The sequence below is a fragment of the Pelobates fuscus genome, chromosome 10 (assembly GCF_036172605.1).
Source record: "Pelobates fuscus isolate aPelFus1 chromosome 10, aPelFus1.pri, whole genome shotgun sequence".
Taxonomy (NCBI): Eukaryota; Metazoa; Chordata; class Amphibia; order Anura; family Pelobatidae; genus Pelobates; species Pelobates fuscus.
Genome location: NC_086326.1, coordinates 128,458,914 through 128,473,386, shown reverse-complemented (window position 1 = coordinate 128,473,386; position 14,473 = coordinate 128,458,914). Strand labels below are relative to the sequence as shown.

General features: G+C 37.2%; 1 protein-coding gene across 2 annotated transcripts in view; it reads left to right on the top strand.

The window, feature by feature from the left end:
- Positions 1-14,473, top strand: part of OGDHL (oxoglutarate dehydrogenase L) — a 178,971-nt gene that overhangs the window by 74,985 nt on the left and 89,513 nt on the right. For both annotated transcript variants that reach the window (XM_063435251.1, XM_063435250.1), the window contains exons 3-7: positions 650-841; positions 3,468-3,570; positions 8,858-8,973; positions 12,519-12,673; positions 12,800-12,946. In XM_063435251.1, the coding sequence (XP_063291321.1) occupies positions 650-841; positions 3,468-3,570; positions 8,858-8,973; positions 12,519-12,673; positions 12,800-12,946 (713 nt within the window). The remainder of the gene's footprint in view (positions 1-649; positions 842-3,467; positions 3,571-8,857; positions 8,974-12,518; positions 12,674-12,799; positions 12,947-14,473) is intronic.

The window sequence follows — 14,473 nt, the reverse complement described above, 5'->3', positions numbered from 1 at the left end:
GGGGGTTTTTTGTCCAAGGTTCCGCCAGCCCATATGGCGACTATACACCGGTCATGCATATTTATAGATTGCCTTGTTTAATGTATAATGCGATTTGGGATTTCTGCATGCCTATATTTCGATGTCTAAATGTTATACTTTTATACTATATCGATAAAATTAACAAGTTTTATTGTGACAGAACAAACTCCAATAAAATACAAATTGAAAAGAAAAAATAATAATGAATATTTGAAGTTGCAAGACAACCGCTATTTGAGATTTGATTACAGGCAAATCTGTTTTTGTTGACACTAACTGATAATACTATTTAATTCTTTGGAGTGTGTTCACATTTGGCTAGATGAGGGAGTTGATGGTGCAGAAATTCTCTTCTCTAAAAATGTAATACAGAATGATGGCAGAGGTACAGGATGTTTAGCATCATGGGTGTACTTGCAACTTTTGAATTTGCATTTGGTGGCTGTTGTTAAATGGAACACAGAATAATTGTTTTGTGGTGGATTGGTGGCTGTAATAGTCTTACTGTACGGTTCTCTTACATGTTACTGCATATAACTTCTATTTAAGCACCGGATGTTAATTTAAATTTGAAACTGAATATAATATGTCTATTATTTTCCTTTTTTTTTTCTTCTTCTTCTTTCAGTCCTGGGATGTTTTTTTCCGTAATACCGATGCAGAGGCTGCTCTCGGTGATGTACATCATATGCCAAGTTTGGTTGACGGAGACAATAAAGCACCATTGATTCGCAGCCAAGGTCTTGCTATGGCTCCAGCCAAAGCAGAGAAGATCGTGGCAGACCATCTGGCCGTGCAGTCTTTGATCAGAGCATACCAGGTATATCTGTACCAGTCCTATGCAGTTGAGATTGAGATGCATGTATGATAGGACATCAGTGCTAAAAAATAAAATATTGATAGAAATAAAGATTTTATATATTATAGTGATTTCCTTTTCTGAAAAAAAAAGCTTTCATGAATCAAACTTGTATGGTTGAACTAATAGCAAAGTGCGTTTGCTGTTTAACAAGCACATAAAGAGGCAGTATAAATTTGCTATAATACATCTCAATGATCTCAAAATATATGTGAAATATTGACTTTTGTGGATCGATTCCATGCTTGGCATATATTCGAATCCTAAAAAAGATAAAAGAATAATTTGTTTTCTGATTTAACGATGTCGGTGAAGTGGTGCTGTTTTATCAGATATCAGATATTAGATGGTATGTTCCAATATCTTGTGTAAAATGCAGAGTTGAGCATAATTCATATCTTTAATTTTATTGTGTATTTCTTTTAATTGTGGAACCCCACCATTAACATAAGATGTTATTTATGCTACTGACAATGGATATATCAGTCCACCTTTGCTGGGTTGGCAATATTTTTCCAAATAGGACTACCCACCAGACAAGGCCAGATAGAGAGGGGTAAAGATGTGCATGCGTGCCCGTGTCTCTGTCGGATACACACACACGCCCATACATGTATTACTTTGCATTTTATATGGATCCCATCACCTGTCTGACTGAAGCTTTTGGTCGCTCTCACAGGAGAGTCAAGGACAAGTAATAACGAGCCTGATTTACTAAAAAAGGGTCCGTAATAATATGAGAACCAACTTCTGGGTGGGGTTTCCAGTTTATTCAAAGGACTATTTGACTACGTACAGTTGGGGGTTGCCAGGGCACTCCTGGCACCATAACTACTACAGCATGCTATAATGGTTATGGTGCATGGAGTGTTCCTTTTTAAAATACACTTTGTCATTTTTTGTATCGTTTATATTATGTGATTTTTTATTTTTTTTTAAGGATAACATTAAGTACATAATGGAAAAACTCAGCTCTGGAGATTTTAACCTTTTAAATAATCAAACTCCTTTTGGGGTAAAGCAACGATATTTTACATTGTGTTATATATATATATATATATATATATATATATATATATATATGCACCTTACAATGCAAGGGTTAATTATGTAGCGGCTTGCCAGCTGCCACATTAAAAAATAAATAAAATAATAAATAAAAATTCTGAGTATCAATAAGACACCAATATTACTATAATGGAGGTAACGTACCTCCATATGCATATCTACTAAACATTTCAAACTAGTGATGGATTAGCCATTGCTACCCATGGGCTGGGGATGTGCCTGTAAAATAACAGGGGGTCAAAGTCTCCTCTCCCCCCTCCTCCCCCGTGGGCATTGGGTGGATGCTACGAATGCAACCTACTCAACAAATATTGTATTTTCTGTGATGCAAAAAAAGTAAAATAAAGGGCAAGCTATTAACGTGGACCATTTCTGGACTCGAGGGGAATAGGTCAGGTCCTGTAATTTTTAAAAGCTATTGACTCTCCTTAATCCACATTTGCCGACAGGTTCTGCCAAAAGGTTCCGCATTTGCCAACCACATTGTTATGCTATTAATTTAATAACTCATAAACAGGGTAATTGATAAAGCAGGAAATTTTGGAGAATGAACGAGGAATATGTTTTATTTAATAATAGCTGAAATGGATGCATTTGCAGTTACAGATAATTGTTTTAGCTTTGCTATTTACCCTAAATTTTGTAAAAATTAATTGATCAATTTCTAGTGTAGTGAATAAACCTGACGAATATTCATTAAAGTGTAAATTGTACAGAAATTATAGTGAATTTTAACATTTTCGGCCACAATAGCTAAATCTGAAAAACATCTCAATCTGTTCTGTTTAAAGTTTCACTGCATTTTGTTCAAATTTGAAATTCACCTTGAATGACTAAAAAAAGAAAAAAAAAAAAAGGCACACTTTTGTGAATAGCCATATGTGAGTATGTTGGGATATGCAGATATTCCATCTTTGGTCTGTTATTTTGCTTTTATTTTTAACTTCAGTAAGATGTTTAAGAATACTTACAGGTCCAGTTTGCTACATGCCATTCTACGTAATCACCTTCATAGCAGGTTTTACAGCTTCTGTCTAGCCCAGCCATTTGGATCGAAGACATATGATATCCAACTAAACCACAAAAGTGAAAAAAAGTTATCTGTAATGCACTAGTAGTCATTTGTGCTGAATGTAGGGGGGCACATTTTAAGTACATTTTTCATTGATAGTCTATGGGAAAAGTAGATTCACATTAAATCTGAGATATGTTGGCATCCCGAGAAATAATTTCTAATGTTGCTTTAAGCATGACAATACAAAAATACAGTTACATGGAATATAGGCAAAGCATGTGAACTGTAAGATAGTGAGCAAGCAGCATTGTATTTACTTGCAGATCAGGGGACACCACGTTGCACGTCTCGATCCGCTAGGCATTAATGATGTCTTTTTTGATGATTCCTTGAACAGAGATGAAGTTGGGCACACAAATATTGGTGAGCAGTTTTTTTTTAACTTCTATTTTGATTGAATTCATGATTTTCGTTTCCTCTTGTTCACCTTATCAAATCGAGCAGATCCGAGGGCATCATGTGGCTCAGTTGGACCCCTTGGGAATCCTGGATGCAGACTTGGACTCATTTGTCCCATCTGACCTAATCACCACAATTGATAAACTGGGTGAGAACACAAGGCCATAATGAAGTGCCTGATGCTGGCAGCAGGTAGAAGTTGGTTGCTGGTTGTATGTGCTTCACCTCCTGGCTTACAACTTTATTATTTTTAATTGGTGGTAGCTTTGGCCGATCAGATGTTGCTGTTCCCCCTTTCTACGCTAAAATGTGCTTCTCACTCTGTCCATCTTGTAGTAAGCATTTTTATGTTGTAATGTTGCAATATTGCCTGTGCTTTTTTGCTTTATCTCTGTGCTGCTTCCTCCTTCGTTCGTTCTTCTAGTCTGTTTTCGCAGGTATTTGTAGATGGCTGTCGGGGTATGACTTTTTCCTTTTAGCTACTTCATCCTGTTTGTCTGAAAGTGGACTGTTCATTTGTAGCAATTGTAATACTCGCTGACAAATGTACCTAATTTCACCTGATTTTATTGGGGGGTTTGTCCCTGATCCAGTACTACCATTATTGTTAGATTATTGTTAGATGGCTACAATTCATTATTTTGTGCAATTTTAATTAAATAGACTATTAAAATAAATAACTGGACCTGTCCTAGAGCTCATTATTTTGCAATAGAATTTGAATTTGTTAAAAAAAACAAAAACAACTTTAAAAAGAGTTAATTTATTTACAATTAGTTAATCTATTTACGCAAAGGTGACCGTTTTATCGATTGAGATTCTAGTTTGGAATTATTACTTACACAAAAATGTGACCTCTATATTGCATATAATATGGTTCTGCCATGTGAAACCTAGTAACTTTGTTTGGACACATATCACAGTAAGCAGTGCTGGTTCTCATGGATAAGTATGTTTGTTTTACCGTTGGTGATTGAGAATAATAATTAGGGTTTTCTAGAAAAAAACAAACCACTGTATTTGAGCTCTACTATTACACTGTTTCTTAGAATTACTGATCAATCAATTTAACAAACTGTACTATGAATCTGTGGCTGAATGCATGTTGATTTGCAGCTGATGGGTGGTTACTATCCACTGTTAAGTTAATATTGGTGCATCCCAGTATTCAGCCGGTGGCTGTATTTTTTACACTGAACATTTGAAACATGGCAGTGCTGCCCCACAGAGTGTTTGATGGATGGGTGTGCTCCACTGAACATTTGACAGGTGATTGTACCCAGTGAGCAATTCTTGGATAGGCATTGCCCAATAAGTGTTTCCTGGGTGTGTCCCACTGAACATTTGGCAAGTGGTGTACCAAACTGAATATTTGGCAGGTGGTGTACCAAACTGAATATTTGGCAGGTGGTGTGCCAAACTGAATATTTGGCAGGTGGTGTACCAAACTGAATATTTGGCAGGTGGTGTACCAAACTGAATATTTGGCAGGTGGTGTACCAAACTGAATATTTGGCAGGTCGTATACCAAACTGAATATTTGGCAGGTGGTGTACCAAACTGAATATTTGGCAGGTGGTGTACCAAACTGAATATTTGGCAGGTGGTGTACCAAACTGAATATTTGGCAGGTCGTATACCAAACTGAATATTTGGCAGGTGGTGTACCAAACTGAATATTTGGCAGGTGGTGTACCAAACTGAATATTTGGCAGGTGGTGTACCAAACTGAATATTTGGCAGGTGGTGTACCAAACTGAATATTTGGCAGGTGGTGTACCAAACTGAATATTTGGCAGGTGGTGTACCAAACTGAATATTTGGCAGGTGGTGTACCAAACTGAATATTTGGCAGGTGGTGTACCAAACTGAATATTTGGCAGGTGGTGTACCAAACTGAATATTTGGCAGGTCGTGTACCAAATGGAATATTTGGCAGGTACGTGTACCCCATTTTGCATCTGGTCTGTGGGTATACCCCACAGAGCATTTATTGAATGGATTTACACCACTGAGCATTTAGTGGATGAGTGTCCTCCTCTTAGAATTTGGTAAATCTATGTTCCTTACTGAGCAACTTGTAGATGTGTGGGTCCCACTGAGAATTTGCTGAATGACTGTAGTGGATAAGTGAGCAGCTAGTGGATAAGTGCACTTAACTAGTGTGTGTTACACTGTGCGATGTGCATTTGGTGGGTGAGTGTTGAATTTTATAAGGTGAGGTGTTTTATTACCAGGCTTTGTAGCTGTGGCTCATTGTTTGATGAGTATGTTAGAGGTGAGTAATTGTGTTCATCTTTTTTTTTGTGTGTGTGTGTGTGTAAAAGTGTAAATATATATTTATTATATTCTCCTGAACCAAATCTTATTTAATGCGTAAAAGTATAAAACCAACTCCAGTGGTCAGTGGTAAACAAAAGTTGGAAAGAAAGATTTTGAGTGAGGAAAAGAGAGCTTAAAATCTGACTTTGCTGGCAGAGTGGGCATCTGGTTGCTTCCATCTTTGAACTTTCAAAGACGGTGGTTCATAAGAACAAGGTCAAGCAGCAGACATTGGGGACAACAAAGCTACAAACTGGTAGAGGGTGAAAACAGCTCTTCACTGACCAGGATGGCCACCAACTAATTTAAATGTCTGTTTAAATGCATGGTGAGATGGTTTTAAGCTAGCTACTAGGGGCTGGTTTGAAATAGTGCAAAGTTAGAAGAAAAGCCCTTCATCTATAAGAAGGAAAGAAGAGCCAGGCTAAGGTTTGCTAAAGACCATAAGGATTGGATCGTAGAGGACTGTAGTAAGATAATCTACTCAATTAAATTTTCAGCTATGACAAACATTTGGTTGGTTAATAGTTAGACAGAGCTTTGGAGAGGCCTACAAGCCACAGTGTCTTGCACCCAATGTGAAACTTGGTGGAAATTGGTAATGAACTGGGGTGCTTCAGCAAAACTGGAATTTTGAAGATTCATCATTGTGAAGAACACATAAATCAAGCCACATACAAGGTACTCTGAAAATATCTTGCTTCTTTTTGCCCTGACAATATTCACCAACTTTGAGGATTGTGGCTTTTTTTTTGTGTTTATTTTTCCACCAGGACATTGCTCCATGCCACACATGCATGTCAATTAAGGGATGGATGGAGGTCCACAGATCAAGACCCTGTCATGGCCAACCAAATCTCCAAATCTCCAGACCTGGACCTCATTGAACACCTCTGGAACGTGATCAAAAGGGATATGGTTGGTCACATGCTATCAAACAAAGCCAAGCAGAATTTCTGCGCCAGGAGTGGCAAAAAGTCACCTGACCGCAAACTAAAAGACTGCCAAGACACATGAAAGCTGTGATTTAAAATCGGGGTTATTCCACCAAATATTGATTTCTGAACTTTTCCAAAGTTAACACCGCAGTATTGTGTTATTTAAAATATGAATGCAAACCTCTTTTATTTACATTATTCGAAGTCTGAAAACGCTGAATCTTTTTTGTTATTTTGACTAGTTGCAATTTTGAAAGCTACAATATTTTTTTTTGTAAATTAGGAGAATTGTTGTTAGTAGTTTATAGAATAATACAAAAAAATATTTTATTCAAACTCATACCTATAAATAGTAAAACCAAAGAAGCTAGTACTGCTGCTGTGATATATATATATATATATATATATATATATATTTTTTTTTTCCCCAGAGCTATGTGCATATGTATATATATATATATATATATATGTGTGTGTGTGTGTGTATATATTTCTCATAGCAAAGCAGACTGTCTCTCCAACTGCTGGATGTTTTGGAAATTCAGTCTTGTGTTATGTCTCAGGGCTATGAACTGTCTTACGTTTGACTGTTTGAGAAGCCTCTTGGAGTGATTGATGGCTGTGTTTCTGATTTTAAGGTATTGCATCTGTCATGAAGAGGTGTATGATCTTCACCGGCTGAATAGGATCTCGCATAATAAAGCTATGGATTAATGAGTTCCAGCTGCTTACATGCGTTTGAAAAGCTTTGTTGTTTTTCATTTTATCAACGGGATTTTTGTTCTTTCTTTTTTGAGCTTAAACAGATGATATATGATTTTATGTTTCCAGCTGCTTAGATTGATAAGTGGTCCTGGAGATATATAACATGACATTTATTCCATTCGTTCTCAACCACGAATGGACGCGGGTGGGGTGGAATCAATTTCAATTTCTACATTGGTTAAAATACTGACATCCCTATTTTCTTTAGTGTTCACGGACGCTCAGTCTAGAAAGGTAATTTAAGTACAACAGTTTTGCATCGTTGGTCTACTATGTCCTATTTGATACCGAAACACCAAATGTCTATTAAATATTAATGAAAATGTACAGCTCAAAACAGTGCAGACTGTCTAAGCTCAGGTTTGCATCATAACATCAGGGTCGACATTGGAAATGTTTAATTTCACAGAGAAATAGCCAGTTGACCTTATTCTGTTGTGTTTTTTCTTATTTTTTTGCACCTCTGTAAGCCCACAAGAATTCTTGTAAGCCCTTTTTTTGTTAGAGAATATTTGCCCTCCACTCCTAATGGAATATGTGTGGTGTCACCTCGGCTTATTATCTTCATTATTTTAAATACAGAAACTGCAACTAGTCATCCAAGTATTGATCTTTTTGAGCTGTGTTTTAAGAGAACCGTAATTCATAGTGTATTTAAACTGTCAGATTCGGTCCATTTCCATTAGAAGTTGACCTTAGTGAGTGTTTCCTTGATTTTGCCATTTTTATGAGATTTATAGCTTATCTATTCTTGCGCATTTTAAAATTCTTTTGTACTCACCCCAAATCTGTTAATCACCCTTTTCAGCTGAATGTTAATATTCTAGCTGTGGGTGTGAAGACATATGCCTTTTTGTATTTCACCTCTTGTGTCTGCTGCATACATAGTTTACTTGGAATAGTCTGTTTAATCTAAATCAGAAACCGATAAATGAATATACACACTAATGTTTAATTCATGTTACGATGCATTGTGCAATCCGGTTTTTGCCTTGTTTTGTTGTTATGGTTTGTTGCTCGCAGTCTGTGTATATACATATACATAAAGCATATATATACATGCACATTTAAAAAAAACAGACACTTTTGTTCAGACTGAAATATATATATTCATCCTTGAAACCGGTCCTGACTGACAACGAATGTACATTTTAATGACCAAGTGCGAAACCTGTTATTTTTTTATAACTTTTAAAATTTCTTTGAGTAAACTGTATTTTAATTCGAAATTTTTTGTTACGTTCTTATTTTGTACCAAGACACTGAATGGTGACCAAAATCTTATACCCCACTAAAATCAATCCGATAGACTTGCATGCTTTGTGTGTGTGTGTTTTAATAATGTCTAACTTGACTGGGCATCATTCGTTTTATTTATTTTTTTCTGCGCCCATTTATCAAACTTCACAGGGTTCTATGACTTGCATGAGGCCGATCTGGACAAGGTTTTTCGTTTGCCTACAACCACTTACATTGGAGGGAAGGATTCGTCCCTGTCTTTGCGAGAGATCATCAGAAGATTGGAGGTAAGTGTATAAAACATATGTACTTGTGTAAATTTTGGGTTTGATATACATATAGGTTCAGTTATAATTAGGCTTAGTTTTCATTATTATTTTTTATTTTTCTTTATAAGAATTTTTTCAACTTAATAAGTTTAACCTACTATGCCCTTGGCACCTTTGGTAAATATGAGCAAAGAAGGTAGTGAAAATTGTCTTGTTTGTTTAACCTTTTGGAAAAAAAATTTAAAATGTATATCAAACAACTGCAAACACAACACAGGTTTATAAAAATAAAATAAAATTACATTTTTGTGTGGCACAATTATTGGCACTGTTTTAGTCAATACTACCTTCCTTGGCTAAAATAACAGCTCGGAGTCTTCTCCTATAATGCCTGATGAGGTTGGAGACTACAAGGATCTTAAACCATTCTTCCATACAGAGTCTTACCAGATCCTTCAAATTTCGTGGTCGTCGTTGGTGGATTCTCGTCTTCAGTGTACCACACAGGTTTTCTATGGGGTTCAAGTCAAAGGACTGGGATGGCCATGTTAGTACCTTGATTTTGTTGTTCATAAACCATTTCATGTTGATCTTGATGTATGCATGTTTTGGTTCATTGTCCAGTTAAGATCCAACCATGACAAATTTTAAGCTTTCTGGCAAAGACAATCTGGTATGCATTTAATATCTGTTGATGCCATGTATTCTAACACAATGTCCAGGCCCTCTGGCAGACAAACAGCCACAAAACATTAAAGAGCCACCACCATATTTAACTGTGGGCATGAGGTATTTTCCATGAGGCTCCTTCACTGTATGCGTCAAACCCAGCTCTGGTATTGCCAATAAACTCTATTTTGGTTTCATCTGAGCATGCAATCCGATCCCATTTGTGTTCCAGTAGTGTCTGGCATATCAAAGATGGTTAAGTTTGTTGTTGGATGAGAGTAGAGTCTTTTTTTTTTTTTAAACCCTTCCAAACAACTTGTGGTGATGTAGGTGATGTTATATTGTAGTTTTGGAGACTTTCTTACCCAAGACGCAACTAACTTCTGCAATTTTTCAGCTGTGATCCTTGGAGTTTTTTGGCCACTCAAACCACCCTATTGATAGTACATTGAGACATTAGACACACATCCTCTTCCGGATTGATTCCAAACATTTACAGTAGACTGGAGTTTGTTAATAATTGTCCTGATGGTTGAAATGGGCATACTCAATGTTTTTGCTTTTTTATTATAGTGACCACAAAGAGAAAGAGAATGCACACCAAAAATATACCAAAATTCTCACAAGCCTAACTGGGCAGAAACAGGAATCAAAAATAACCCCCCAACGTTTCGGCACCTCCTGGTTGCCTTTATCAAGGGCGTTATAAAAGGCAACCAGGAGGTGCCGAAACGTTGGGGGGTAGTTTCTGCCCAGTTAGGCTCGTGAGAATTTTGGTATATTATTATTGTTTATTGCTTATGTTTTATGCCTATTTTTGTATCACTTTATATATTATTGTTTAATTGTATTTTTTGCATTGTATTTCAACCTGATATTGGTTTTATTAAACCTAGTTTATTATTCATTGTGATTTCTGGTGTGCATTCTCTTTCTCTTTGTGGTCACTATTTATATTGGTATTTGAGGGAATACCAGCAAGAGAATTAGCACCCAGGTGCCTATAGTATTTATTGTATGCTATTTTATTATAGCCACTTCCCATTTTGTAAAGCTCAACAAACATTTTGTGGGATTGGTGAGATGGGTTACCTCATATTTACACCCCTGTGAAAAAGGAAGTCATGGCTGAACAAATCCCTGTTCCTTTTCACCCAGGTGTTCTAAAATTTTAAAATGTTAATATACTTAAAATATACATTTCTTTTTTCCTCATATGAATTCATAGAGGTCTAATGATTGTGCCACACACACATTTAACATAAATGTTTTTTTTTGTCTTGGATAAATCACGAGTTTGGGGTGAATGGGCTTGGTATGCAGAGATTTATACGGACACAGTTACTGAATTAAAAGGTTTTATTTTGAAAACAAATAAATATAATGCAAAAGTCCCAATGCAAGTATAAACGGTAAATAAAGCAATTCCTTCATATGAAATAAAAGTCTCTAAGGAAAAATAAAGTATTTTACCAAAGTTCCAGCACTTGGCAAATGGAGAAAGAGTTGATTGTTGAATTGCAGGAGATAGATCAAAGCTGGGACAGCGTTGCAGGGGTTAACCAAGGTTGAATCTGCGTTGCAGGGGTTAATCTAGCTCGAAGGCAGGTTTCAAGCAGAGAGTTGATTCAGGGGAATTCCACAGATGTTGGTAATCAACTTACTTCATGCAGGATCTGGCTCTGTACTCCAGGGGAACAAAACAGCTGAGCACAGACACCAGTGGTCTGTGCTTAAATAGGGAAAAGGGGATGGGAGCCCTCCCATGAGGAGGGGTCTAAGGGCCTATATAAGTGGAACGCTATGTCAGTTTGTCCAGTTAAAGGACCGCTCCACACCCCAAAAGCACTTCAGCTTCCTGAAGTGCTTTATGGATGAGGAGTATCCTCATTTAACCCCAGTTTATAAAAGTGCAGATTTCTACGAGAAATCAGCACTTTTATAAATTAATTTGGGAACTCCCCCCTGGCTGTCAATCAAAAAGCCAGGGAGGATTCCTTCCTATTTATGTTAGCTACCCTGAGCTAATGGAAGTGTCAGGCACCATTCCTCTCTAACAGACCTCAGACCAGCTTCAGAAATGAACAAGCAGCGGTCCCGTGCACGTGGGGACCATGTATTTTATGCCATATTTTTAAAGTGGCTCTGTCGCAAAATACATTGTTTGTGGGCCCAGGACATACTTGATGACAAGGGAAATCTCAATGTATCCTTCCTGGTAAAATATTTAATAAATAAATACATATTAAATATGTTATCTTAATGTAATACTCCCATTTATGTTGTGGGAATTTCACTGAAATTTCTCCTGCTCTTACCAAAACTTAACAAATACTGGTGCTACTGCCGTCAAGTTTGTCAACTCTGCCAGCCATCACTAATAAAGGCTGTAAAGAAAAATACATTGTCTATGGAGGCCCCTGTGATCTCGCAGGATCGTCTTTAGACATCAGTGTTGATACAGCATTTAGGCTCTTGGCAAATGACGCGACAGGAGCTGAAGAGGATTTGCCAACTTGACATAGCTGTGGATGGAGGGATAGCTTTAGGTAAGTAAAATTTACTTTTTCCTGCACCCCTGGGCAACCGCATACCAAGTGGCAATGTCACCATCGGGGGTCTGCTAAAAAATTGCGGAGATTCCAGAAGGTGACAGATTTGCGTTTATAAAACTTATTTAAAGGAATACATCATCTCTGAATAAGTGTGACCCTTTAAATGTTTTGTTTTATTTTATTCCCTCTACAAACTTGTGATTGCGTTAATCTTACTCTTCTACCTTGCTTACAAACTTATCTGTACTTATTGGGGTTATGTGATCCTACACAAGAGTACGTAGGAATTTAGATATGTTTCTGAAATATATTTCACGTTTCATGGGGTTTTACTTTCAGAATTCGTATTGTCAGCACATTGGACTGGAGTTCATGTTTATCAATGATGTTGATCAGTGTCAGTGGATCAGGCAAAAATTCGAGACTCCAGGTATCATGAAGTTCACGAATGAAGAGAAACGAAATCTACTAGCAAGATTAGTACGTTCTACCAGGTATCCAATGATCTTGTAAAAAACATTTTTGTTAACTAGCTATTAAAAATGTTTTTTGTTGCCATTGAATACAAATGTAATCTTTTTGAGACTTCGATAAAAAAAACAAGCTAAATTCTTCCTAAGGTTCGAGGACTTCCTAGCACGCAAATGGTCTTCAGAAAAGAGGTTTGGTTTGGAAGGGTGTGAAGTGATGATCCCAGCTTTAAAGGCAATAATCGATAAATCCAGTGACATGGGGTTGGAGTATGTGATATTGGGCATGCCCCACAGGTAAGCAGACAAAATATTCTATAGAAAAGGGGTACTTCCTAGGTAGATAACCAAATAGGGAGTACCCGGGAGAAAGGGTTAAAGGGGTGGCAAAAGGGCATAACCCTGCATAAAGCACAGAAAAGAATAAAAAAAAATGAAGGATATGATCACCCGATAGAAAAAACGGGATGATCACCTTCAAGCCACCCCAAACAGCGTCTCAAACAAAAATAATAAACAATTTTATTAGAAAAATTTAGTAAAACCAAAGAACAAAAAAGTTCTTTAAAGTAATTCTATAGATAAGGTCTGGTATCTCCAAAATATGTGAAAATGCATACATGTATCAGTTTCTAAACAGTGTATCAAACTCACTCATAACAAAGTGAGAGATAGGATGCATGTAGCAATATACACTAAAAAGTATCAAACACCAAGACCCACAGGGTTAATACTCTAATACAGAAATCGAAAGGATAGAGGAGGTTATAATGGGAGAAGTGAAAATAAAGTGGAGATAGCTTATCAACAATAAATAGGAAGGCTAACTCTAGCCACTAGTAACTCACTAGACCCAGCCACCCTCATAAATATCCAAGGCAGAAAAATGCACAAAGATGGGTATAACACCCTGTATCTAGAAGGATGGATCTATATCAACATACACAGCCCAACGCGCGTTTCGGCGGTCTATCCGCCTTTATCAAGGGCAAAAAAGTAAAGTGACCCACATACACTTCCCCCCACAATCATTTAAATAGCTCCCCGTACCTCCCATCCAGTATGATTGGTTGTGGCTTGTCCATACACAAGTCCGTATCAATAGGGAGGGGTGGGGAGGAATGCGCATGTCAGAAAACTTCGCACATGCGCGCGCGATGAGCCACGAGCTCGCATAGATGCGCATGTCAGAAGGGCAGTAGATTAGTGCGCATGTCCGTGCCTCGCCGGCCGCGCATGCGCAAGGACTTACTGCACGTCTGGGGGGGGGGGGGGGGGGAGAGAGGGGAGGAGTGAAGGGAAGAAATATTATAATGAAAAAAAGGGAAAATGGAAAGGTAAAGAAATAAATCCGCATTGAGGTTTAAACTAAAATTATTCACTAACAAAACACACATGTATTTACTGATATAGAGACTAAAAGAGAGTGGTCAAGAGATATTCCATAAGAAGGCTGGGTAAATACAACAGTTCGAAAAAATGAGTGAAGGTGAAAAATGGCAATGCAGAAAAAATAGGGATCAGTATATCCCTGTGTACATCTATGTGTAAATATAAAGTCAAAATTGGCATGTTAAATTACAGAGAGCGAACATGGGGGCAATAGAGAGATGGATCCCTATATATATATAAAGCTAACACACATCATGTCTATATCTATACATCTCTATGTATGAGATACATATATATACATATATAGGTAAAAGCATAAGCATAGAGACCCATATGTGTATGAAAACATACATATATAAAAGACTAATGATAGAGACTTATACAGAAAAAGGTTAAATGAACGGGGCAAAAGAGAACCCCTCATTCAAACCT